This window comes from Artemia franciscana, chromosome 1, assembly GCF_032884065.1.
Source record: "Artemia franciscana chromosome 1, ASM3288406v1, whole genome shotgun sequence".
Taxonomy (NCBI): Eukaryota; Metazoa; Arthropoda; class Branchiopoda; order Anostraca; family Artemiidae; genus Artemia; species Artemia franciscana.
This window is the reverse complement of record NC_088863.1, coordinates 13666482-13694112: the sequence shown is the minus strand read 5'-3', so window position 1 is coordinate 13694112 and position 27631 is coordinate 13666482. Positions and strand designations below refer to the sequence as shown.

The following is a 27631-nucleotide window of genomic DNA, read 5'->3' as shown; positions in this document are numbered from 1 at the left end:
TTGATTTTACCCTCAATAATTCCCCAAAGCTTCTGGAATTTATTTCATATAAAGCAAGTATTGCTCTTTTTGCGAATGGATCCCTCGATAAAAAGTCTTTGGGATGCATCAGCCCCGTCCCAGGTACAATTGAATTTCCATTAGCAAAGAAGTGGCAGTGAAACATTTGCCCTTTTTACTTTTCGAAACTTTTGGGTTTATCAACCAAACCAATTGAAACCATTTTACTTAAGGCAAGGGCTGTCACCCAGTGTTGCCAACTGCCAACGTCTAAAAAGAATGTAAATCAAGGCCAAAAAAGAGTTAATTTTTCTCAAAAAGAGTGTAAGTCAAAAGTTGCCCTATCTGAGGTAAAAAGAGTGCATTTCACACGAAAAGTGTGCAAGTTGGCAATCTTGCTGTCGACCCCAGTGACCTATTGCCAGTTTTATTGGTTCTTTTTTCTGACGTGACAAACACGGTTTTTGGTCATGGATTCCCTCCCAAAAACTCCCCGGGGGGATGGATCTCCCTGCGGATCATCAGCTCAGGCCCATACACACATCATGGTACTGAAGGTGTGACCGGAGGAGGCAAAATGTTTTAGGGGGGTTGTGAAATGAAACGTAATATACAATTAAAATAAATTTCTACTAAAAAGAATTTAGCTTACCGATACAGCTAAAATCAGTAACCTTTGTATCCTCAATTACATTGGCTATCAAACAAGATTAGCCTACCCGCTAATGGACCTTAATCTTACGAAGGAAAACTAAGATAAAGTCAACAGCCAAGACAGTAGATATTTTAAAACAAATACAATTTTATTAGCATTAGACAATGTAACATAAAAACAAACAGTATCCTTAATAAAGGCGTAAAATATGAAACTGTAAAAACACCTAGCAACTCTTTAGCTCTTTATACCCTTACTGTCCCGGCCAAAAATACCACAAAAATAAATAAGCAAAACATAAAAACATAAATAATATTCATAAATAAACATAAAAACATAAAAACAATAATAAGCAAAACATAAATCATAGCGAGAAAACACAATTTGTACAATTTGGAAGGAGAATTTGCAATTTGTTCATCAACTTGTTCCAGAGTTTCAGGATACGCAATCTGAAAAAATCAGAAGCAATTACATTTCAATGTACATAATGAGTAAACAAAAAAGTGTAAGCTCGTGTAAAGAAACAAAGTGTAAGCTCGAGCCAATTAAAATGCATCAATACGGCCGAATATACTGTTGCTTCATATCGTTGCCTCTATGACTTACAACTCAGCACTGTGGACTAGGATTGTCCATTGCATCCTATAACCAGGGAGAGCTGCTGCTCAGCCTGATTCTGTGTCAGTATAAATCGCTATGTTATACTGAAATCAAGTGCAATTCAAATCAATACAATAAGGGATTCTTGCCTGCCCGCACAATGTCAATGGATTTGATTTTATAACGCTCCCCTCCCTCGATGTCATTAGATGTAGTCAACCTTGAGGAAGTCAAATCATCTGATTGGATGGCTTTTGAGGTTTGCAAAATGACTGAAGTGAAAAATCTGTGTCAGCATCAACAATATGCACTTACAAAGCCACATGTATGTTAAGAATTTGGAAAAATCGAGAATTCAATTTTTAATGGAAAAGACGTCTAAATGCCTTTGGGCAATTTTTGTATCAGGCGGCACCAAATTTAAAAACAGAAATATGGACAGAAATAAACTGAAACAAGATGGCACAAATACTTAAGAAGACATAGCTTTCCTTTAGGCATATCTGTTCCGAGAACAAACACATTGCTGAAGCTTGAATTTTCATATACGAAAAGCATTGTCAAATTTACAGAAAAGTTTTGCCTATTCATTTTCAAGGTGCAATATGGCAACCCTGACAAAAACACGCGACTACCTTAAAAAGCTAATAATATTGAAACCAGTAAAAGCAAAACAAAGAAAATTGCGGTTTTCAGATATGAATAGAACAAAGGTGGAAAAAAAGTAGGCGCAAAAAGTGGCAACAAAAGTGGCAAAAGGTAGGTAACAAAAAAATGGACAACATATTTCAAAAACAGAAACGTGGCTAAAAATATGCCGGAATAAAAGCTAAAACAAATACGACAAAAAAGCGTAGGAAGGAAAAGATTTTCTTGTAGGTGTAGTTGTCTTTCGGAATAAAAACATTGTCAATGTTCGAAATTTATTGACGAAAAGGTTTGTAAAATTTAAAGAATTAGTTTTGCTATGTTATTTTCAAGGTTTAAAATAACAACTCTGAAGGAAAAATAACACTGCCCTAAAAATTTCATAATATCGAAACAAGAAAATGAAAAACCTTAGAAAATGGCGGTTTTCAGGTATGAATACACTTAATATGGGAAATTAATGAGCACAGAAAGTGGTACATTTCCAAAAACACACATTTCTAAAACAGAAATGTGATAGAAAAATCACACAAAATAGAAGCTATAACATATTGGACCAAAATGTCAAAGAAAAAACATCCCTTGAATGTTTAGTAGTCACTTGAAATAAACCGACTGTTAACGTTCGAATTGTTGTAGACAAAAAGCGTTGTCAAATTTAAAGAATTAGTCATGCCTATTCAAATTCAAGGTCAATTTGGCAACACTGACGAAAATAATATACTGCCCCGAGAAGTTTATAATTTTGAAACAACTTATATATTTATTAAAAATGGCATTCTCAAGGTACGAACATACCAAAGATGGCCCAGGAGCAAACAAATATTTGAATTTTGATGTCTTTGGTAGCTCAAATAAGTAATTAAGATAGGCCAGATGTATATCGAAATTCTCTACTAACTCTAAAATTACCGAACCATTTATTGCCATAACAGTGAATATTGTCCCAAAAGGATATAAAACTAATAAATGGGAATATTGGCCACTAAATTACATAAAAATATCATATAATAGACCTTTAATACTATATACAGAAGATTAATGGAAATTTATTACAGAAAACCTGCAATCAGTAAAATTAGAGCCCGTGCCTTTTTTCAAAACTTGTTAAGTCACCCAAAAGTATAATCCTGGACTACAAGCCTAGCGTCGTTTCAGTAAAGCTACTAAAACTATTTTTTTGTTGTATACTTAAAATAATGAATCGTTGGACAGTTTAGAATTTCCATTTCTAAGCTATCCTGAAAATCAATAAATTGAAACAGAGTTATAAATAAAAAAAAGGAATAAAAATTAACTTTTGGCACTATACACAATATGAATAGAATTAATCATGAAAATTCTGAAATCCATTAAATCTTACACAAAGGAGTCCTCTGAAAATACATATCAAGCGCCATTTCCTTAACTTACGAAGAAGCAAAGTTTTAGATATTCAATAAAAAAAATAAATAAAATAAAAAAAAAGTTTTAGATATTCAATATAAAACATTTATATCCATTTCAAAACTGTCCTCAAAACCAAGACCGTATCCAGATGTCAGGCTTGAGCCCATCCCCTTTCCAAAAAAAAAGAATTGTCCGAATCGTGAGAAAATAAAAAATGCTTATTAACAAATTTTGCACAGGTACTTTAGAGTTTGTGTAAAAACCCACTCCAAACGAAATCCTGAATAGTTTTTGAAAAAACACTCCCCCCAAATAATACTCATCCCCAAAACGAAAATCCTGGATGTCCTCTAAGTTAAGAGTGATGTAAGTGCAAATGCTTGGTAGCCAATTTTTTTTCCTCAAAATTTTCATCTTCATGTTTTTATTATATATGTCCGTGTTTTAGAGTCAATTCAAGCTTGCGATGCTAATCAAAACTGCTTGTCGACAAACAAATTAATTTGTACATACCTTGGATCAAAGATTCTTCTTAGACCCAAAATTTCACAAATTTCAAGAGAACTTTTGCACGAGCCACTGGGACGATTTACTAATAGCCTGTCTGTATCCAGGCATTATGGTATGGGGTGGGGCAGCACATTGTTACTCTAGGGCTTTTTCTGATTTTTTACTATCAATTATAAAGTATCATTTTAATAATACCAAAACACAAATTTTAATTGATAATATGAATAAAAAGTGCCTTTTAGTCTTCATTAGTATCCTTAAAATCTTTAACATATTCTCCAATTATTCTCATCTCTTTACTTTTGTAAAATTAAAGGTGGGTATTTTCAGGGGGGACGCCTAGAACCGTTCAAATTAGTCTCTTATCTGGCTGAAGATTAACACAACCTTTAAATTAAAGCGATGTCGTTCCAACCATTTTATTCATCAGTAAGTTTATGCATGTTCAAGCCTCACATTTTCCTTCACTTTTAGAAAATATATATGAACAATGTGACATAATAGAGCACACAAATTTGCATGTTTTGGCCATTAGCATCAGGATAAGAATATGTTTGACAGGGTCGCAAAATATATGTTTACATTTAAAATTACTGGTCAGGTTGGGATAATACAAAACCATTATCTAATCGATGAGAAAGTATCTTGAAAAATTACAAACATAGATTGACCAATAAAAGTTTCTTCACATAAAAAAGGAAATAAATAAACGTTTTCCAATATGGAATTTTTTTTAAATAAAAAGATGAAAGTGATCCTCTCCCAGAAAATTCTAGATATTTGGGTGAATAAACCGACTCCCGTAGGAGCAATGAGGAAGCGGTGTCATTACAATAAACGACAAATTATTATGGAGTCACTCAAGGACATTGGCGCCATAAGAAACTTACCGTTTTTGTACACAAAATCAAAACACTGAAGGAAAATTAAAATCAGAAAGTTTTTCCAGTTTACTCGTTTGTTAAGAAACTTTTCAAAATGGAAAAAAAACAAAAAGGAGTTAAGAAAAACAGTCGTTTGAAAAGGGAGTTTTTTAACTTTCATGGAAACGGATCAATTGTAGTTTCGCACGGTTTATTGTCAAGCTATCCCCCCCCCCCTAAAAAATTGATAAAACATGACAGATTCTAACCTATCCAACAGTTAACCAATTTTGAACTATATTCTGAACAGTACACCAAAATATTTTCAACTATCAAGTGCACCAATTGGGGGGCAGAGAAGGGGCTACTGCCCAATCCCTAAGTTGTGTCCAATGGTAATGAGCTCTTAGTCAGTTTAAGAGTTCATAAACGATACAGTAATAATAATTTCCCATGAGTAAGAAGTAGGTGAGGATTTCGTTTGTTTATAATCACGTCATAATCACTCACCCATTAACAGAAAGTGGGTATTCACACCTTATAATTACAAAAGTTGGAAATATCAAAAACAGATTCACTGAACCCCTAGCAGTTGATAGTAGGGTAATATCAGAAAATTTTCAGGAAAGTTCTTTTTATCTAGGAAAACAAATTCGACAGAGCTTGGGAAGTTGCGAACGGTGATACTCCTCTGAAAATAGCGCCTTAGATTTACTTGTATTTCTATACAATCTCTTTCTATAAGCGAAACTTTCGACTTTATGACAAAGGAATCAATAATTTTACTATTATAGAGGTATATGTAGCAAAACAACTAATTTAATACTTTATATATTAATTTTTAAAATTAACACAACGCAAACAAAATTTGCTTAATGTTTATTTGCTTAATAAGCAAATAAACAGCACATGCAGGGCTGTATTCAGAATGGCGTTACCCGGTTCGACCTTCCCCCTCCCAGAAATGCTTGTCCGATTCGTGAAAAAATAACGTAATAGAAGTAAAGGGCAATCTCTGTCATCTTTTGTACTTTTTTTTAACCCTTCTCCCGAACAAAACTGCCCCACAAACAAAAGTCCTAGTTCCCGCCCTAGGCACAAGGCGTGAGTTTGGAATAACATGAGCTTCTTTGATTGGCTAATTTGGGAGCATTATCAAACGAGGTACTAGGTAAGCACATGTAGCCAGATAGTAGGCAAGGCCATATCCAGGGAAGGTAGGTAAGGGTTTGACCCAACAACCCCCCTTCAAAAAAAAGAAAAGTTTATCAAACTCGTAAAAACATACAAAAATCCGTAGAAGCAAATTTTTGATGCCTTTACATATTACAATATTTACAAACATTCAAACCAGGTCAGACGTAGAAGAGATCGTTGATTTTATCCCTAATCCTGATAGATTCCTAAATAATATATACTTCATCACATCAAACACCTCATCAGTTTTTGTTAATGTATGGGGATCATTTCATTTATTTAATGAAAATTCAACATTACTAGGGTTCCAAATTCTCATCCAAAATTAGAATGTGTAAATTTTAGGGGGAAATATATCGAATTTACGGGAAAAATTCAAACTTTGCTTACATGCACACTACAAAAGCAGGATTAAGGAGTAAGTAAAAACGTAACAAAACAGACAGCGCATTAACACTCCAAATTTGAAGTTTCAGGTCCTGAACAAAGCCCCGGTCTCAGGTCACTCCACACCCAGCACTAAATTGGAGCACCCAACAAAGCACTAACCCAGCACTAAGTTATTCTTGCCGGTAAAAGAGTGAGCTTTGTTTAACTGTAATGGCAACTTAGACCTTGTCACGGGTTTTTTGAATCCCACAAAGCCTTTCCCTGTGTGTGATAAATATCTATAAATAGCAAAACAGTATTATCCATTTTTAGCAATTAAAAGTCTTTGAAATCTTTATGCATGAGTTTAAAGCTTTTCAAAAATTAACCGGTGAGATGAATGGAGGTTCAACTCACCTTCAGTACAAATGATTCAATGACCAAATTTACGCTTGAATTTTAAGCCAATAATCACTAATGGAATTAAATCAAATCATACATTAAAAACATTAAAGCGGAAGCAAAAGTGAGCACAATACTCAGTAACTGTGCTAAACATTTAAAATGGAAGTTTTTGATGGCGTACATTAATTAAAAAGGAAAAAAAAAGTCCTATCCCTATTTCCATCTCAACTTCAGATCTATAATCAATGGTATTAAATAGTTTTAAAGTTATGATCAAGGTAACCATTATTTTACTTATTTTTTATTTTACTTTATAATTAATTTTACGAATTTAATTCATATTTTTAGGCAGATTTGTAGGTTGCGGTAGCCGATGGACCTAAATTCAGCCATCCCTGATCAGTCCTATACAGCAAAGACTTACCAACTCATTGTCTTCGTCTATTATATCATCATTTCTTCCTATGTCCACGGTCAATTCCGTGTGGCGTACGGTCAATTCAGAAACGAACCTTTCAAAACTAATCCCAATATCAGAGTCTGGTATTTCCAGTTCTTCAGTGACACACTAAAATGGAGAAACATTGGTTAGTACTTGCCAAGATTTTCAGGAATGAAACCTGCATAAAACTCTTAATAACATGGATCATATTTTTCTCTTGGGAAAAAAATTCAGCACATACGATCCAAATCCTTATGGAATAAACTACAGGATTCACATTTATGGTCCATACACTAAGACCTACATCACTTAGTCTGTTGCATATTAACATTTCAACAGAAGGGGGAGGGGTAGACATCAATATCTAATCACTCTTTATTCCAGGGTGTACTTTTGGTCCATGGCTTGATATTTAAACCGAAGAGGTAGAGGGTAGGCAATATAACCCCTCTAAATGCAATTATCTGTTTCTATGTAGCATAAAATATTAAAATTCAACTTCCTACCAGCACAGAGGTCAAAAACTTGAGGTGGGGCATGTGAGCTTTGTCAAAAAAATTCTTGAGGAATGCCAAGGGGGGCAAGTCCTACCAGGAGCTTTGTTTGCAGCACTTTTAATGGCAACATGTCTCTGTTCCTATGTAAATGTTTTAAAACATACACATACAATAATTTTTTTTTGTTTTGTCATCATATCGAACACAAGTCCTGGAAAATGGAGAGCCAGTTCATTCCATTGGAAAATATTCTAGTGTTATTTTTAAGTAAAAAAAAAAGTAGACGTTTAGACACATCACTTTAAAGCTCTTGATCATAAACCTGTGCTCTTTGTAAATTAAATAATTTTCTGTGCAAATTATTTTCTGATACTGTATCCATTTCAATGGTTAATATTTTTTTTAAAATAGATGTTTGAGAATTTACGCTTCAAAATTATAGAAACGATTTGAAAGTGAATGTGTCTGATATATATTAAAAGGATTCTAACGAGATTTTTTAAAATGAGCTTTGAAGCTCAATTCAACTCGCCACGTAATGTTTGAAAAGCTTTTAAGCTTTATATGAAGATTTCAAAGACTTGAATAATACTTTATATATTAAATAAAGTATTTAAATAAAGTATTAATATATATTAATACTTTATATTTATATATATATATATATATATATATATATATATATATATATATATATATATATATATATATATCACAGACAGAGCAAAAGCCCTGTGGGGATCCTCACAAGATCACAGTTGCTGCTCTAGTAAAACGAAGCTAACTATTTTACCGGAAAAACTTTGACAATTTCTCTCAACTCTGCTTTTTTAAACAGTAAAAACTTTAGCGTAAAGAGCGGGGTGTTGATGAGGAAGCAGCCCCCTTCATATACGAAGTAATTTCTGTTCGTTTTAAATTTTAATGTCGCTCCTTACTTTCAACTAAAAAAACTTGTTTTTTAATTAATTTCTGAACGTTTTTGAATCAATGCATGTTTTGATTTTGGCTCTCCGCAGAGGAATAATTAACCCGAAATTTGCAAGTTTATTTTTTTTTTTTGGCCAAATGGCTTTCTCATAGTTTTGATCGAATGATTTTGAGAAAAAAGGGAACGGTAGAGGAAGCCTAGTTGCCCTGCGATTTTTTGGTTACTTAAAAAGGCAACTAGAACTTTTAATTTTTTACGAATATTTGTATTAGGAAAAGATAAACGTAACGCATAAATTAGCTTACGTAACGAACATTTGTAATCTCATGTTTTTATTACATACATGAGGCATTCACCCCCTCGTCAGTACCTCGCTCTTTACACTAAAGATTAAATTTTGTCCCAATTAATTAAGAATGACCCCTGAATCACAAAAGCCGCAGAATAAATAGTTGAAATCACTAAAAATACTTTGGCGTAAAGAGCAAAGTATTAGGAGGAGGTGAGCCCCTCATATGCGTAATAATTTCTCTTCGTTTTAAGTTTTAATGCTGCTCCTTACTTCCAGTTGAAAAAAAAAAATATATGTATTGCTTCATTGTTTTTTTTTTAAATAATGCTAGAAAATCCTGCGCTCCCTTCATGGAAATTTTCTTACCCCATGACAAATTCCTCGACGGAAAGGTTCCCTAACATATCCCCCTGTTATCAACCCTTTTCCCAACCAAAAAATCCCCCTGAAAACGTCTGTACACTTCCCAATAACCATTCCTATATGTAAGCACTGGTCAAAGTTTGTAACTTGTAGCCCCTCCCACGGAGACTGTGGGGGAGTAAATCGTCCCCAAAGACATAGTTATAGGGTTTTCCGACTACGCTGAATAAAATGGCATTCTCAGAATTTTGATCCGTTGACTGGGGGAAAATAATTAGCGTGGGAGGGGGCCTAGGTGCCCTCCAATTTTGTTTTTTACCCCTGGAAAAAACAAACAAAAAACAAAAACAAACAAACAAATAAACACGCATCCGTGATCTGCTTTCTGGCAAAGAATACAAAATTCCACATTTTTGTAGATAGGAGCTTGCAACTTCTACAATAGGGTTTTGTGGTACGCTGAATCTGATGGTGTAATTTTCGTTAAAATTCTGTGACATTTAAGGGGTGTTTCCCCCTATTTTCTAAAACAAGGCAAATTTTCTCATGCTCGTAACTTTTAATGGGTAAGACTCAACTTGACAAAACTTATATATATAAAATCAGCATTGAAATGCGATTCTTTTGATGTAGCTATTGGTATCAAAATTTCCATTTTTTAGAGTTTTGGTTACTATTGAGCCGGGTCGCTCCTTACTACAGTTCGTTACCACGAACTGTTTGACTACTGTGCATTAGATGCTACTTGCGCTCTTTAATGGGTCGGGATTAGTAGAGCTGCGAAGGCTAGGCTGCCAAATTGACACATTTTGTGTCAAAATGACACAATTTGATGTTGCGTGACACAATGACACATTCAGTCGAAATGATGACACAATCGACACAAATGACACATTTTTCGATAAAAAATGACACAATCGAGGAAAATGACACATTAAAAAAAAATGACACAATTTTGTCATCCAAGTCTTGTTTTTTAAATGGTAATAAAAGAAAAGTAAAATTTCAGTTTTCTACCTCCAGAAAAGCTACAAATTAACGGAGGGGAATAGCACTATCTAACGGTGACAGTAGTACACAAACAGTGTGGAATACAGAACATATGCCATCACCATATTTAGAATTTAAACCATGAGAAGAAAACAGCCATAGGTGGAAATTTCAAATCAAAATGCACGTTGAATGGTGAACTTAATTAGCTGCTTGATTGAGTATGTGATGTAGCCAACTGGTACGAACTTGAATAGTAAAAAGTAAACAGCGTGCAGTTTACCAAAGTTGTATGCATAAGCAGCAACTCACATTTTTAAGAGTACAGGAGGGGTATCCCACCTCGGACAAGATTACAAATTTCCAGAGAAGACTTTCCTTCAGAATAATTCATCTCGTACCACAGGAACCCTACACGACTGGGAAATTCCTTCCGATATGCAGAAGAATTTTATGGCCTGGTACAAGAAGAAAGAAAAAGAGAACAATGAGTCCTAGATATAGCCAGGGTCGAATATACTTGAATTTCTGTGGAGGGGGGTCTGTGTGTGAGAGGTTACCAAGTTGTTCAGTGCTTATATATCTGATATTCATCTGTAATTTTTAGTACAGATATGCGATTGATTTTGGCTTACATTTTTCGTCGGCCTCTAGGTCCATTGGAAGTACGATTAAGACAGGAAGACTTAGTAGTATTGTTGGTTCAAGCTAAGCTTCAATGAGGGCATAGTGACATACTGTACAAGAGAAGAAAAGTAGACACAAAGCATGTTACAACAAAAGGAAGTATGTTCAGGCGTTAAACTTCATTTTTACGAATTTCTTCTCGATTAAATCCAGATCTCGGACAAGTTTTATGCTCGCAAACTAAAAAGCTTAACGCACCTACTGTGGTCTTATATTTTTCCATTTTCGAAGGTGTCAACTAAAGCTTAGCCGATTACGATTGCGACTTCATGCGAAAAGTCTTTAATTTACTGTCGGAATTGATTGTCCCTAAAACTTTTATAAATGTAAACTTTCCTCGTTGGCCGCCCAGACACACATTCACATTATGTAACATTAATTTAATCCAATATTCCTATTACTTTCATGACGTAATAAAAACGGCTCGATCCCAAGATAATAGTTTAAGAATAAGTTTACTCCTTTTTGAACTGATTTGGAAAAGATTATATATTCAAAACTCTAAATAAAGATTTGAAAATTAAATTTGATACCACTTGTAGCAAAAAATGACACATTTTGTGACACATTATGGAGTCTGAGATGACACAAAAAGCACATTTTCGGAAAAAATATGACACACTCCTTAAAAAAAAATTTGGCAGCCCTGCGAAGGCAGACTCGTAAGTGACATACTGGGTTCCCAGGATGATTTTAAGTCTCTTTTGCACTGTTTCAATTTCATTGTTGTGGTAGTCAATGTTATGTACTTGTGGTTCCCAAACAAGGCTTGCGTATTCAAGCAAAGAGTGTATATAAAAAGTGTATCCAAGCATTAATTGCTTTATAGGAAACCAGTATCTATCCTGATTTGCAATATACACAGATATTAAAATTACTTGGCGTTTAAGTGTGATGTAATGACGGTATTAAAAGGTAACAATTACTGTATTTGTATATCTTCAAGAACAAAGATATTATCAAACGTTATTTAGAGTTTGATATTTATTTTTTGTAGCTATCGCCCATGGAGCTACTGAGCTAATTAAATCTATCTATCTACATATATGTTGCAAATGGATAGAATTCTAGGGTGGCAAATGCTAAAAAAAAATTCTAACACAAAAAAGTGTATTTCCCATAATCGACATTTTTTTCAATATTTATATTTTAGAGTAAGGGGGATCCAGGGGATGAACATAAAGTTGTGGAGTTCTTTTGTAATCCAGTCATTTTAAATTATAAAAAAATTTGTCCCTGGAAATCAGCTTTGTGTACCAATTCTATTATCATACACTTACTTTCTTACATGGTGACTTATTCAATAATTTCGTCACTATTGCACCTAATAGTGACATCTTAAAATTTTTGAGATAAATAACAAAAAATTATCCACTAGCCTGTTCTCAAGCGGAGGATCAGTAGGGCAACCTAGGTCAAATAGTTCCATGGCAATTATCTCAGCAATGTGATAGTAGCAAATAGAACCTTTAGGTGTAAGAGCCACAGGTCATTTTCCTAAAGGGTCAATTCGCTCCTATCTTTCTATTTTTTAAGGAATTAAAACAAACCTTCTAAATACAATTGCTAAATAGCCAAGGCTAAAAATTACCATGACTAATTGTAAAAAAAAACCGATTGCAAAAAATTAATGTGTTGAAACTACTCTTTTCTTCTTAAAGAGTTAAAAATAGGCAGACATTTTGAAGAGCCAAAATCTTAAATCAGAAGAATTTTCCAAAAGCTATTTACTCCTTTAATATTCTCTCACGAATACGTCCTTTGAAGTAGTTTAAAGTCGAAACGACAATATTTAAAAACGGCTCTTTAAAAAAAAAAGACAGTAAAGATGATATTAAGATGAAATAGTAATAAAATTACGAATATGTTGGCTTCATATCCGGAAGCCTTTATTAAAGAAAAAAAAAATAGCTTCAAAAGCAGAAGAAAGAACAAAGAATGTACCCACTCTCCTTACAAAAAGAAAAACGAAAGGAAACTCATATTTAAACAAAAGGCATTTCACGTAACAAAACAATAAAGGACAAGGCAAGATATTTGCAATATATTACTGTATGAACACGTCCAAACTATTTTCTTAGAGGAATTCATGTAAGGCCAAAATTCTGGCTAAAATGTTCTTCGCCAACTAATAATAAAAAAAGAGCATCACACTATAAAAGGTAAAAACGAAGACTTCCACAATCCTCAGTTATATGGTCTTCAATATCCCTTAAAACACACCAATTTTCACTTTCGACACTTTTAAAAAATTATACTACTTTTAAATTTAACAAAACTGACTCGTTATTCGGCATTAGTATGAAGTAAAAAAAATAATTTCAGATTTATCAATATTGTAAAAATATTTGATTAGAACGATCAGAGGAAAGAATTAGAAGAAACTAAAAAGACAACAATAGAGTTTGAACAGAGTAGCAAGAGACTTACATGGATTACAAGAGACTAAAGACTTACAGAACAAGAGACTTACAAGAGATAAAAGACAGCTACAAGAATTACAAGTGACTAAAAAAAATAATAAAAATGAAAAGTAAATTTAAAAAAGCTTATATCTTCAAACGTACTGTAAAATTGTTTTAATTGGTAGCGAAAAAGAGTGAAATGTTTGTAATAAAAAAGCAGAACTCTTGAAGTTAAAATACGAAAAGAAATAGAATTTAAAACTAAAATAATTAAAAATTAAGTGGAAATACAAACTTACATGATCTCTTTGCGAGACAAGGCGTTTCATTTCAGCCAATTCTATATCGTCTGATATTTGTGAAGGAGGAAAATCGTGAGATGCCCTCTGTTGTGGAACATTATAAGCACCAACTGCTGCAGCTGGGTCAACACCCACAAGCGGGGAGTGAAGAGCGTAAGCCGGAACACTGGGTTGAACTAAAGTTGGCCCATAAATCGGGCCACCTACAGGGTGGGTAAACTGCTGAGGCCCTCGCTGCGATTGTCTAAAGTGTGTATGACCATTGATGATTGGTACTGCATGATTACCAAACATGGCTCTATAAGGAGGAGAGGCAAATAAGTACATTAAAAAGAAAAACGGAAAAATGAGTAAACACAGTTAAGTCCAAACATATGGGTATACAGGATTGTTTGACATCCCGTGTAACAACAGCATGTCCAGGATTTAGTAAAAAAAATTTCGAGAGGGGTGGGGGAGTTAACATTTTTTGGTGTAACAGAATAAGAAGACAAAGAGTATTGACTATTTATTTATTTTTTTCTACTCCCTATGTGTACGGGTACAGTAATACACTACTTTAAACCAGTTTCCTGCAACTAAAGTAAAGCACTCCGACAATACAACACGTGTTGCTGATATTCCTAAAAATCATTTAAATGTTTACAACACCTCTCAACTAATCAACTGTCTAAAAATTTTGACCCAATGTCAGCTTGTGCAAAAAAAATAAACAAAAGGTTTGACAAAGAATGGCACAACACCCCAAACTACAGATTTGCAATTTCTTTTGCTACTTAAAAAGATGAACTAACTTTATATGATTGGTAAATGTCCGTAATTCTCAGTCAATTACCGCTCTGAAAACAAAGACGAAATCGAACAAGGCATACCCTAACCGAATCGTGCATCCCCCCATAATACACTATGAGACTTATAGCTTAAATGAGCGCACATTTTTTTTTCTTGGTTTCGATAGTCTACTGTATTGATTATATTATAAGAGAGCATATTGTTAAAACGAGGGCATTAAAGAGAGATTTAAAGAGAGCAAACGTTTTTGACAGTTTTCCCAGTCTACTATATAGATTATATTGTAAGAGTCCATACTATTAAAACGAGAGCATTAAAGAGAGCAGACATTTTTGACGGTTTTACTAGTCTATTGTATAGATTGTATTGTAAGCGTCTATTGTAAAGATTGTAAGTTTGGCTTGTTGGGCTAGTCTAGTTATTGTGTTTGGTTATGTATTTAATTTATTTATCTAGTATGGTATGGCTCAGAAGCATGAGTGCTCCGAAACACAGATGAAGATCTGCTAGATGCTTTCCATAGAAACTGCCTTCTGATTGTTTTGAGTACCCGACTGACTGACCGCATCTCAAACAGTAAACGCTACAAAAATGTGGCTCAATTCCATTTACTAGTAATGTATTAAGAGAAAGGATGAGATGCATGGGACACGTTCAGTGAACGAAGCCCGACAGATTGCCAAAGATAATCCTTGTCGGCCAACCATCTAGGGCTAAACGAAAAGCAGATCATCCCCAAATGCGTTGGGAGGATATCGCAAAGAAAAATTTAATTGAAATGGGAACTTCTTGGAAGGGTGCAAAGATCGAGGCATTAAATAGACTAGGACAGAGGAGGAGCGTGCGTGGCTATGTTGGTCTCAGGCAGCTTGGTGCTGCAGTGAGTAATTAGTAGTACTAGTATCTTTGGCTGGTCTTTAAAAGTTGTGCATGAGACATAAATTATGTAAAATTACAAATTTAATAGAAAATAAAATATAAGTTTGGTAAAATAGGGGTACATTAGTCACGGATACCCCCATGGACGCCCCATACTACATTTTCTTATGCTTATTCTTTTAAAAAAAGTTAGAGATGGAGGAGGAGCATGCATAACTGTGTTGACAACAGATGGCTTGGACTACAAATAATTTCTTAGACTAAACTGTTTCTCCATTCACGAAAAACTAAGCAAGAAAAACGGGTTTTAATTTCAACAAAGCAGCGAACAAAAAATAAAACAAAACAAAATTTTAATTAAAAAAGATCGAATATTTTGGCCCCACGTCCACAAGCCTTCTTCAACGAAAAAAAGCAAAAAAGCAAAAAAATTAAGTAAGAGATATAACAGTTGTTTTTAAAAATAACACAAAAAAAATGACAACTAAACACAATAAAAGAAAAAAAAAATAGTAAGAACAACTCACATTATAAACAAAATTCCAGAACTGATGCTACTGCAAAAGAATAAAACCAAACCGAATGTTTAAAATGAAAACAATGTGTCCCTCTCCTCTCAATTTTCAATGGAGAGTGACCGATTATTTTCACTATAGACATTCGGTTTGGTTTTATTCTTAAGTAGTTGCATTAGTGCTGGAAGTTTGTTTATAAAGTGAGCTGTTCTTACTTATTTTTTTTTCTTTGTGTTTTTTTTGTTTGTTATTTTTAAGAACAGCTGTTTTTTTCTGTTGAGAAAGGCTCCCAGGCGTGGGGCCAAAATATTCGAATTTGTTTTTTAATTAAAGTTTTGTTTTGTTTTTATTTTTTGTTCACTACTTTGTTGAAATTAAAACCCTTTTTTCTCGCTTAATTTTTCGTAAATTGCTTGATATTGCAGTGATTTATAAACAATAAAAAGGAAAAATCATGACAAGAATTGATTTTTAGACGAATATATCTTTCGGGATAAAAGCCAATGAATGCTCCTCTGGCATAGTTAGCTCATACAAGGCTGTCTCTAACAATGTAAAAGGGAGGGATAGGTAGGTGGTTTCTGGTAGGGAATAGTATAAAATACGAAGGGAGATCTACAGGGTTCACCCTTTGAGACACATCCCAAGGCCAGTCCATTTGAAAACAGAAAATACAGCCCTAAAAACACACGAAATGCACTTTAGGTGATATTTTATTTATTCCTTGTGAGATTAATCCCCCCCCCCATACCCTTGGAACTCTTCCTTAATAGATATTAATTACTAATTTCAGTATTTGACACAAACCTTTGCTCGATAGGGCTGTTTGGGGCACTAATGGGGCTTTTGCTTCGAACCATGACAGGAGACAAGGAGCCATCTTTAGCAGTATTGGCGTTTCTTTGTTGTCCAGTCGGAACAGGTGGCGTTCGAGTCACTAATGGGCTATTTGGAGGCAAAGGTGACGATTGATTAGCCATCAATTGCGCTGAAATTAAAGAAGATATTACCAATAAATAATGGAAATAGGCTTTCTAAATTTTTCATTAGGTGAGAATTGCAAAAACAAATCCAGAAAAGAGACTTAATATATGGTTGGTAGTGTGTTTATTTGTGTGACGTTTTTCGCTTGCGTAATCACTTAGATTGGTTAGTCGTATAGAACTCTATGACTCATCACTCTGACTGTGAAGTTCAGTTTCAGTTTATGTCTGGCTTTATTTGATTAATAAACGAACCAAAAGTATTAGAACGATTTCTGTTCTTAGCGATAGGGCCATTACTTACAAACTAAAACTTGCAGCACAAACAGGCGTTTTTCCGCCATACATGGCATCTGAAAGTCAGATGTTACTTGGTAATTTATTTAACTTGGAACACTTAATTTGTTTATTTATTTATTTAAAGCTTATTTATTTATTTAAAGTTTATTAATTTATTTAAAAAAATTATTTATCTAACTTAATTAAAATTTATATAAAATTACGAAGTTAAGTTTATTTATTTAACTTGGAATTTAAGTAAACTAGGCACAGCATACAGTTATTTAAGTACTATTTGTATTTTCGAGAGCTAATGGTTACCGACAGTAGCACCAATCACTGAAAATGTTCAGAATTAGAAGATATATATCAAAACCTGGGGGGGGGGAGCACTAAAACAACCAAAAACGGATAATTTTCAATGACAATACCAGAAAAATGTATTTCTCGATGGAAATACCAAAAAGTACTTTTCAAAAAAGGAGGGGGGAAGGCAAAAGACCCACCTGTCCATCCTCCAATTGGTGCCACTAGTTGGCAGGTCTCAGTCAGTACAGTAATACAGCGTTCATATACAGATCTAACAAGGCTATCTTGCCAAACATGTTTTTGTTATACACTTGGTCAGGTGAAGAAATCCAATCAGACATACATTTGAGCGCGACCATAAAGTGGGAATGATAAATATACTGAGGAAAGAAGCTTCCCTTTGGGGTAGAATTCGAAACCATGCTTCAGTCAATCACTGATTTCACTGATTTATGTAAACGGGAAAATGTCGATATATATTTTGATTACCTAAATAAAAACTTAAAAAAGAAGAATTTTTGCAAAGAAAAGTAAAGAGCTATATTAAGCCAAAGAAGAGTAGAAATAAACATGTTTAGCATTTCAAACTAAAAATGAACAACAATCACGATAAAAAGTTAAGTCAAGCATGAAAACCAGAAATTATCACAAATAGAAGTGGAGCTCCCCCCCCCCCTTTGTTTCACAGGATTAACAACACAACAACAAAAATGATATCTCAGGCTAATCGTAGATTGAAAATAAAAGGGATGCTCCTTGTTTTCTACCCTCCTCCTCAAAACCTCTAAATGACTTGAATGTCTAATGACTTGCATTTCGTTGAAAGTATGTTTAACAATGTGTTGTTGTTCGTCAAAACATGAACAACAACAACAAAAAAAGAATATAGCTATAATAACTTTGGTTACTGAAAATTACTTTTGAAAGTAGACTGATTGTTTAATATATAATGATAATGATTCATGGAAGTATCAGCAATTTTTGATTTATCAATGTTGTACAAGAGAAAATGTTTAAAAATGACTTGGCTAGTGGAGCACAGATAACACTTAGGCCTTCAAAAAACTTAGGGTATGTTAGAACCAGTTCTGTTTGATTTAATTTTTCCTTTTTTTTAGGTTTGCTTTATCGTTCACTGTACTTTCTGTTCGCTTTCAATCTCACTTATCCACTGAATAGTAATTTATGTTCCTTTTAAGCTTGAAATATCATACGAGTTTATTTCTGCTTGTTTCAAGCTTGGCTCAATACAGCTATTTAGTCTCAATTCATCTGAATTGGAACGAAATTCAAACTTTAGTGTAAAGAGGAGATATTGACGTAGGGGTGAGCCCCCTGATTTACGTAATACAAATACACAAATATATAAGTTCATTGCGTAAGTTAATTTGTAAGCTATGTATATTTACTACTAATAAAAACGTTCGTAAATTAAAAAAAAAATTCTAGTGGTCTTTTTAAATAACAAAAAAGTGATATGGAGAGAAAAGAGGGGCTTTCTAATTGTGTAGATTAAAAATCTTTGTAATTTCTGGTTTATTATAGAATTGAAGCCATTCTGACCCCTATCATGAGAAGTCCTGATGCCCATTTGACGACACGGGCAAAAGGACCACAGTAGGAGATACTTGTCACATTGCCTTAAGAAGATCCAATTGTGTATGTCTTTGTTAAACAAGAAAAAACAATAACTGAATCACATGTTTACAAGGGTTAAGGTTACAAATTTATAATTATAAATTTTATAATTATAATTAATATTCGTAAAATTATCTAATTTATATTAATTTGTAAATTCTATGGTTAATAATTTTATAATTATAAAGTAAAATACAAATAAATAAAATAATAGTTACCAAGATTATAATTATCCATTTATTACATTTGTTACACCCATAAAAGCTTCTTATAGTTTACACTAATGATTTATTGGGATTTTGCAAGGAGTTAAGAAGGGACAGTCCCAATCGTATACGTGATATTTTCAAGTTATTTGTAAGGTATAATATAAATATTTTAGTCTATTAAAAAAACTCTGTTTATTTGTTGTCAAAATATTAAAACTTCAGCAACAATTTCTGATGCAACGGAAGATCAATATAAGGTCTATATAAGTTTTATATAAGAAGTTTTATATTAAGCTAAATATAAGTTTTAAATATAAACTAAATATAAGTTTTTATATTATTAAATATAAGTTTATATTAGCTAAATATTAAGCTAATATAAGTTTTATATTCGCCAAAAATGATTAGAGGGAAACCAGCCACTGAGTTAGGACATATTTAGAAATCTGGTTCTTGTGTAACCCCTGTGTACATCTTATCAAGCTTTTGAGGTGCTTATTTTGTTCATAATAGTTTAAAATCTCAATAAATTTGCATCTAATGATAGTGTAGCCATAAGAATCCATGGGGTAGGGACTGTAACTTATGTTAAGTTTCAATCCCTTACAGATATATCTTATAGTGAAAAAAAGGAGGAGGTTTGATCGTGTGAGCCCAGTGGCGTGAAACTATAGTTTCTCGTTGGATTGCATAAAATCAGATAAATAGTGGTAAATGTGAAGTTTCGTCATAATTATAAATTTATAAGTCTCACCTTTTACCATCAAAAAAATAACTAAAATAAGCAAATCAAAGCCAAGTGAATGGAGACAGGTTCTGGCCTGTCTCTTGTACCCAAGGCAAAATCTTGATTATACACCACCACCACCCCCTGAGCCAATTCCTGTTCAGGAATTATGTTACTGGTAAAAAAAAAAATCAACATTTCACTTTGTGAATCAACATTTCACAAACTTATTTACTAAACAGTTTGTAGCTTGTGTTCGTAAGTTCTGAAAGAAACTAATGTATAAAAATTATTTGAAAGATTGTTACTTTTGAAAATAATCCCTTCTTCAACAAAGCTAACTCAGAAAAGCGTAAAATTTTGTCGATTGGCCTGAAACTTATTTGAACCTTGGGCTGAATGGACCTCAATTCAAAAAGATATTAAAAAGAAATATTGCTTTCCTCAAGATGCTGCACAAAAAAAGGGTCCGAAAATTGCCAAGATTATTTCACATCCACTTCAAATGGGTAGATTTTCCTAGAAAATTTGGAGGGGGTTCTTTCGATAAGACATTATATGTTCTTGAGTCCTGTTTAGAGCCAAAACAGCTGCTTGGGGGTGAACCTCCCTCTTGGTTGGTTAGAACTAAGACCTCCATCTATCTTTTTTGTTAAAAAAGTTTGAAATAACTTATAAGTTTATCGTTGGGGTTAATATCAACCCCCTACCCCCCTTAGAATACACACATTTCCAGTGTAGAAATGTGTTTATCGACTCTATCGACTCCGTGGTTTATCGACTCTTGAAATGAAAACTCAAACCCTAAGAAAAAAAGAACTGAAATAAAATTGTAAAAGTGAACACGTAGAAGTGGCAAGAGGCAGACAGAGAGGGGTCCATTCTCAATATATTTTCAATGCTATAATATCTATACTGAATGATCCATCAGGTAAGTGTGATATGCATTGCCATTTTTTCACTATTCCCCGTGTTCCTAGGCTCAAGTGGCCTAGAATTTCGTATATAAATCAGTTTCAGCTCTTCCGTGGAAAACTGTATCTGATATTAAAGATAAATTAACAATATGCTATGATAATTGCAAATCAGGGATGTTACAACAGGTGCAGTCTCACGAAATTTTATTCAGATTTTTCCAACCGTGCTATCCTCTTTGAATCTGATCTTCACTATTTGCTTCGAGAAAGCAATATTCATTTATTATTTCCTGTTTTAAATTTTCTTTATTATTCGGCATGTTTTTACCCGAAGAGAAAATTAACTAACTTGACAGGAATGATATTATGTTTATTCTGTTCCATAATCAAAAGGGTACAACATCTGATTCATCATTAAAGCTGTGTCGTTATTACGTAGTTAAGCTGCTGAAGGATACAAAATATCAAGGAATTAGCTGACAATCTTAACTGTTTTATTGTCACTGTTTACTCTCATTTGAAAAAAGGCTTACTTTTGTGATGTTTTAATGAAAAAAAGAGCAGAGTGAGACCTAGGGAATTGTCCAATTCCTGTCATTGGAAACGTACGGGGGTGGAGAGCCATCCCTAGGAAACAAAAGAAACAGGATTTTCCAAGCCACTAGAAAACAACTATGGACCATAAAAACCTTTCGCTCGCAGTGGTCAGCCGAATTGTGTGTTTTTTTTTATAATATGAGCAAAATTTATGTTAAAAAAAGTTGTTCTTTTCTTAAGTCGTTATTACCATTTTTATTACGATGGATGGGCCTACTATTAGTGGGTCGGGGGTCAGGTCTTTAAGGCCCATTGTCTTAAAACCCAAAAACTAAGCTCTATTTATGGTTTGGGGAAATATGATGGGTATGCCTCCCCACCCTTACCATATATCTTGTCAGCTATCGGACTTCTCCTTCCCTTACTATATCCTCCAGCATAGCAATAATATTATGAAATATATCAAACCCCTGTCTAATCCTAGCTGGTTATTCTTCTATCAGATGCCTTCTTATTTCCACAGAGATCATCTCATATATTTTGCATAATGGGGATTCACCCATATCTGTTTCGGAAAGATTTTCCCTAGTTTTCCAATTCCTGTTATGGCTTCTGTAACCAATCTCGTCTTAAACCTTTTCAGTCGTAGAAAATGTTTAGCCAGAGCGGGATTGAACTTCGGGAGTAATTCCTTGGTGTCTTTACACCCTACTTTCCTATGCCAATTTTGTTTTGCGCTCTCATTACTCCAACCCCTCATTGCATTCTTCCAGCAACTCTGTGAAATTGGGATGAAATGTTCTGGATCATAATATCTTAGTGATATCCCACTCTTAGTTGCTTTACCTGCCATCTCCTTATCCTTTATTCCAGAGTGCCCTGGGATCCGCATTAAGGTAATTATGTTTTCTCGGAGGTGGGTCTCCTAGGGCAAGAGCAACATAACCGTGTTCCAACCTATTCACAAACTCCTTCATCCATGATGCAGTCCTCCTGGAACCTAACTTTTATTATACCCTCTTCTAATATCGTGGAGGCAAGGTCAGGACCAAATTCTAGACTCCCTTCCATAACTTTGGCAACTTTAATGATTTTGCTCATTTTTCAGTGCATATAGACGGATTTGCTTTCGGTTTTATTTATGCTGACATAGAAAGACGGAAAAAACTAATTAATTAGATTTATGAAAAGAATTAATATAGAAATATAAAAATATAGTTCAATCCTGCTTTCTAGGGCTATAGTGAGAAAAATATTGGGATGGCTAGACACCAATACGGACGAAGGATGATAGATTGTCTTTTCCGGCCAACAATCTTGGATCAAAAGAAAATAAGGCTGTTCTTATATGGGATGAAAAGAAAAAATTTGGAAAAAATAGGAACTTCCTGGGAGGGTATAAAGAGCCCTTGAATAGATTAGGACGGAAAGAGAGCGTGTGAAGCTGTTTTGATCTCGGGCGGATAGTTTCAGTCGAGTAGCAGAATTATCCTCCTATATGTGGAAGACATAAAATATGGTTCAATCCTGCTTTCTAGGGCTATAATAAGAAAGATACTGGGATGGCTAGGACATCCTAAAAATGTTTAATTACGTAAAAAAAATGTCTTAAAAGTGGCCAGACCACTCTTTTCTGTTTGATATGTTCCTGGAAATTATATTGTTGTAAGCATAGTGTTAGCGATATGAGTTGTCATGCAAACACAAACGCGCAAATACACTTATGAACTCCCTCAGACAGTATCTGATCTGTCAATATTTTCTTTAGCCTTGTTACGAAACTTTTAACTAAAAAAGTGTTGCTTAAAATTTTATTTTACATCAAAGATCTATAACTTAACCAAAATTATTATTATTAGTTCATGAATCCGTTAAAGGAAAACAGTGACTCTATCATTGAATCATGCAGCCTCAAAAGGACAATTCAACAACTCAGAATATGAGATGCTGAATGTGTTGGGTGTTTTATGATCAACTCAAAATAGTTGTTATGACTGTTATGTTGAAATGACAAAACAGTCAAATCAACGTTTTTGATCCGCTTAAAAGAGCATAAAATTTTATACAACAGTCTGTTTCCATTAGAGGCTTAAGCTCAGTCAAAAATGTATAGCTTTGTGTGCCAGCATAGAATATTGACCCACGTATTGAGAAAGAAAAGAACCAAGTGCAACTTCGCTCCCAAACAAGATTGCCTACGGGTGGCAGTCAAGTGGAAATGTTTTTTACATTGAATGGAGAGCCAAAATCAAACAGTTCGTGGTAACGAACTGTAAGTGAGAAAACTCGGTCCAACAGTGGCCAAAAATTCACGATCACTTGGTTGTTGGGTTTTTTTTTTCAGTAAGTACAAATTATACTCCGATCTTGAGAAGGCATGTGGGTTGTCCGCGCTATTCATTCTTTTTTATGCTTGTGTTGAGATTGACTCGGTTATTTATGTTTGTTCATTTTGGGTTTCATTTAATTATCGATGGTAATGTATGGTAGTTGTAGGTTTGGAAGACTATTTGACTTTATTTTTGCTTATTTCTGGCTCAATCTTCTGTTTAAAAAATCATTTTGTAAAAAAAAGTGTAAATTAATTCTTATTCGGTTTCCGCTGATATAGCGTCAAAAAAGTTAATTTAATAGGTTTTTTTTCTATAGGAATCCATAGTTGTTCATTTTAAACCTCCTCAAGTTGAAATGAAAAATAAAACTTAATACTTTCCCAAAATATTCTACCAATGCTCTCTGAGAACTCGGATAATCTTAAACTCTTTATTCATTCAAATCGTTGCAGCTGAAGTAGTAGTATACTATATTGCTTTAACAACAGGTGCGATCTAGCGAAATTTTATTCAATTTTTCTTCCGACCATGTTATCCTCTTTGGGTCTGGTCTTCATTATTTGCTTTGAAACAGTGATCTGAATAAAATCTCCATTTATTATTTCCAGTTGTACAAGTTTCTTTTCAATTAGCTATGTTCTTATCCGACAAGAAAATGAAAATTAACTGCTTGGTTAGGCGCAATTGATATTGTGTGCGTTGTATGGCATAATCAACAGGATCTATTCTTCAAGCTAGGCATACATTTAACTGCTCCAAGCTAGGAAACATGTGTTTAATTTGTATATTGATTCTTTCCTGGTGAAATTGGTTCCCTCCTTTTTATCAAATAGATCACAGGTAGTCAAATATCAGAATCATTATTCCAGCCCCTCCCTGTTCACAATGGAGTACCACTAGATACTCTCGTAGGTCTCCTCCTTTTTCCTGTTATAATAAACAGCCTCCCTAAGGAATTTTCGATAGATGGAAATTTGTGGATGACCTAACGATTGTTTCAACCTGCTACTGAAACTTAGTAAGTAGCCCTGAATATCTTCAATAATATTGCAGATGACGATGCGGTTTTGGACATGAGATTAAGCCCCTCTAAATCTATGATAATGCCAATGTGTTTCCTTACGACTTCACCCCTTTTACTCAACCCTATCCCCTCAGATATTTCTCTGTCTTCCCTTAAATAACTTGGGGTTACAGTTTCCTCTAATTTAAAGTGAGATATCCATGTTAAAGATATTGTCCATAAAGCAAATGCGTCCATGTCTCTTCTTAAGCTCTTGAATAATTTTAACATCCCCCCTTCCCATTCTTTAAGGGTCTATACTTCCTTTTGCCGCCCATATCTTGAGTATGCTTGTCTAGTTTGGCATCCTGGCGCATCCCGTTATGAATCAGAAAAAATTGAATCCGAAAATTGAATCCCCCCCCCCCTACCAGTCATTTTCCAAACATATACAATGCGATTTTAAAAGATATAGTTGAAAGGTCGAGAACCTACGTCTCCAGTAATTTCAAGCCTCCCCTCCCCCGCACTCCTCATGGTTAGAACTGTAAATTATGCAGTTTTTTATATTTAAGATTTTAATGTAAGGAGTGGTAGTATCAACTCCGAAAGGGCTCACTCAATTGAAAACTTGAACCTATAGTGCCTATTTAATTGTTAAAACTGGCTTGCAGGCAATTTCTCCCTCCTCCTTCCACTTCCGTGTTTCCCTAAATACATTAGATTGAAACTTTGAGTTAAGTATTTTGTTCAGAATAGTCCAGAGATCATATACCTGTTCCACCTTAATAGAATGAATCCCTCAGAGCCTAGGGGCAAGGGCTGTGTTATTTATCGGGGGATATATATGGTATTCATCGAGGAGGTTCTCCAGTAACTCTTTAAATTCTTCCATTGTTTACATATATGCTATTGAGACTGGTGGGCATTTTTGGCCTTTACCTTCCAAAAAGACAGAAGCCATTCAGGAGAGTCTTTGGAGAATGCTGAGGGGACTGTTGAATTATAAGCATACGGGTTCTCAAAAAGGCACAACTCAGGAATGACTGAGTATATTAATCTCGAATTTTCAGGAAATGATAGGGGAAGTAAGCAATTGACCCAAAAGACAAGATTTGCACGCTGCTACAAGTTTTACCACTACTATTACTGCTATCACAACTCAACTAAAACCTACACTCCTTCTGCGAGTACTACCAAGCCTACCAAGGGTGTATATATATATATATATATATATATATATATATATATATATATATATATTCACTACCGACATTGGCTTTGGTTTTATTCTTATGTTGCAACATCAGCACTAGAAGTTTGTTCTTATTTAAATTAATTTTTAACAACTAACTTAACATTCTAACAACTTAAATTAATTTTTAACAACTAAACATCTTTGTGTGTTTATTGTTATGTTGTTTTTGTATTTGTTATTCAAAAATAAACATTTTCTTTCGCTCCTTTTGTTTTTTTTTTCCACTGAGAAATATAAAAAACTATTTGACCTCCCCCCCCCATAACCAAGATGATAAGAGAAAGTAAAGTAATTATATAACTAATAGTCTTAGCTGCAGGAAGTAAACTACATAGCACATTTTCCTCATCGGCCTACTGTCAAAGACAAAAGAGGCTTAATTTATGGTAATAAGTCAAGTCTAAATAAACTAACAAATGTTACCTTAAGTAAATTTGGAATCAAAATTAAAGTCAAGAATCAAAACCACATTAAAGTCCTTAATGTATTATATATTTTTTTCTCCTACTTCTTATCACTAACAAGGTCTTTAAAAGAAAAAGAATTAAGCAACATAAAAAATTTATGAACAACGGCGCCGGTTTCTAAGAGCGTCACCAGTTGGGGTGTTGTATTTCATTGTCGTCTTCAGAATAGAATTTGACTAAGTTATATTTTTTTACCATTTGTTCCTGGTCTCGGTGAAAAACAGATTTTACAAAAACATAAGGGTGATACAGGCTTTCAGTCAACAGACCATTATAGTCGCCAGAATGTGTATCTTGCTTATTTTTATTAATACCCATACCAGAAGGGACATAAATGTTAAGGGTGGATCCCAGGGTAGTCGATCATGCTGAAGACAAAATCGTAGGGAACATGTTAGCCGTTGGGGTGTTTCTGATATATAGCCCAAACACACCAAATTCGCCCTATAATGGGGTTCGACGATTCTATAACTTTTTTACGAATAAACTTGGTAAAATCCAGCAGACTCTTGCATCAATCGAAAAAAGAGTCTTTGGATTACACTGATATGATTTTTGTTTGTAAAACAAGAGCTAAAAGCCCATATGGCACTTGTGACGAGGTCGGAAGAGCCAAGAGCTCATATGGTATGAGCCTTAGCAAAATTATAAGAATCAATACATTGCTTTAAAAGGAAAATCAAAGGCTTAATCTCGGTCGGGATCCAAATAAGAGCTCTGAGTCACGAGATCTTTCTAAATATCAAAATTCATTAAGATCCGATCACCCACTCGTAAGTTAAAAAAAAACTTCATTTTTTTCTAATTTTTCCTCTCCCTTCAGCCCCTCAGTTGGTCGAATCGGGGAAAACGATTTCATCGCCCTAGCACATCCAGAAGCACCAAAATCGCCAAAGTACTGTACCCCACCCCCTAACTCCCACAAAAGAGCGGATGCAGTCCGGTTATTTCAATCACATGTCTACGACATTTATAAGCGTTTTCAAGATTTCCAGTTTTCCCCTCCAACTCCCCCCATAGTTAACAGTTCTGGTCGGGATTTGAAATAAAAGCTCTGAGACATGAGTTCCTTCTAAATATCAAGTTTCAGTAAGATTCGGTCACCCGTTCTTAAGCTAAAAATACCCCAATTTACCTAATTTTTCCGAATTAACAGCCCCCAGCTCCCCCAAAGAGAACGGATCCGTTCCAACTATGTCAATCTCGTATCTATAACTTGTGCTTATTCTTCCCATCA

General features: G+C 34.2%; 1 protein-coding gene across 5 annotated transcripts in view; it reads right to left on the bottom strand.

The window, feature by feature from the left end:
* Positions 1 to 782: 782 nt before the first annotated feature.
* The window catches only part of LOC136026059 (uncharacterized), a 64395-nt gene continuing 37546 nt past the window's right edge, over positions 783 to 27631 (bottom strand). For 3 of the 5 annotated variants that reach the window (XM_065702246.1, XM_065702255.1, XM_065702263.1), the window contains 4 exons: positions 16542 to 16722; positions 13546 to 13846; positions 7064 to 7207; positions 783 to 1107 (listed from right to left, as the gene is read on the bottom strand). In XM_065702246.1, the coding sequence (XP_065558318.1) occupies positions 901 to 1107; positions 7064 to 7207; positions 13546 to 13846; positions 16542 to 16714 (825 nt within the window). In that variant the 5' untranslated portion in view covers positions 16715 to 16722 and the 3' untranslated portion in view covers positions 783 to 900. Of the gene's footprint in view, positions 1108 to 7063; positions 7208 to 13545; positions 13847 to 16541; positions 16723 to 26350; positions 26466 to 27631 lie in introns of those variants that run through there. The other 2 variants (XM_065702268.1, XM_065702277.1) reach the window with 2 other exon arrangements.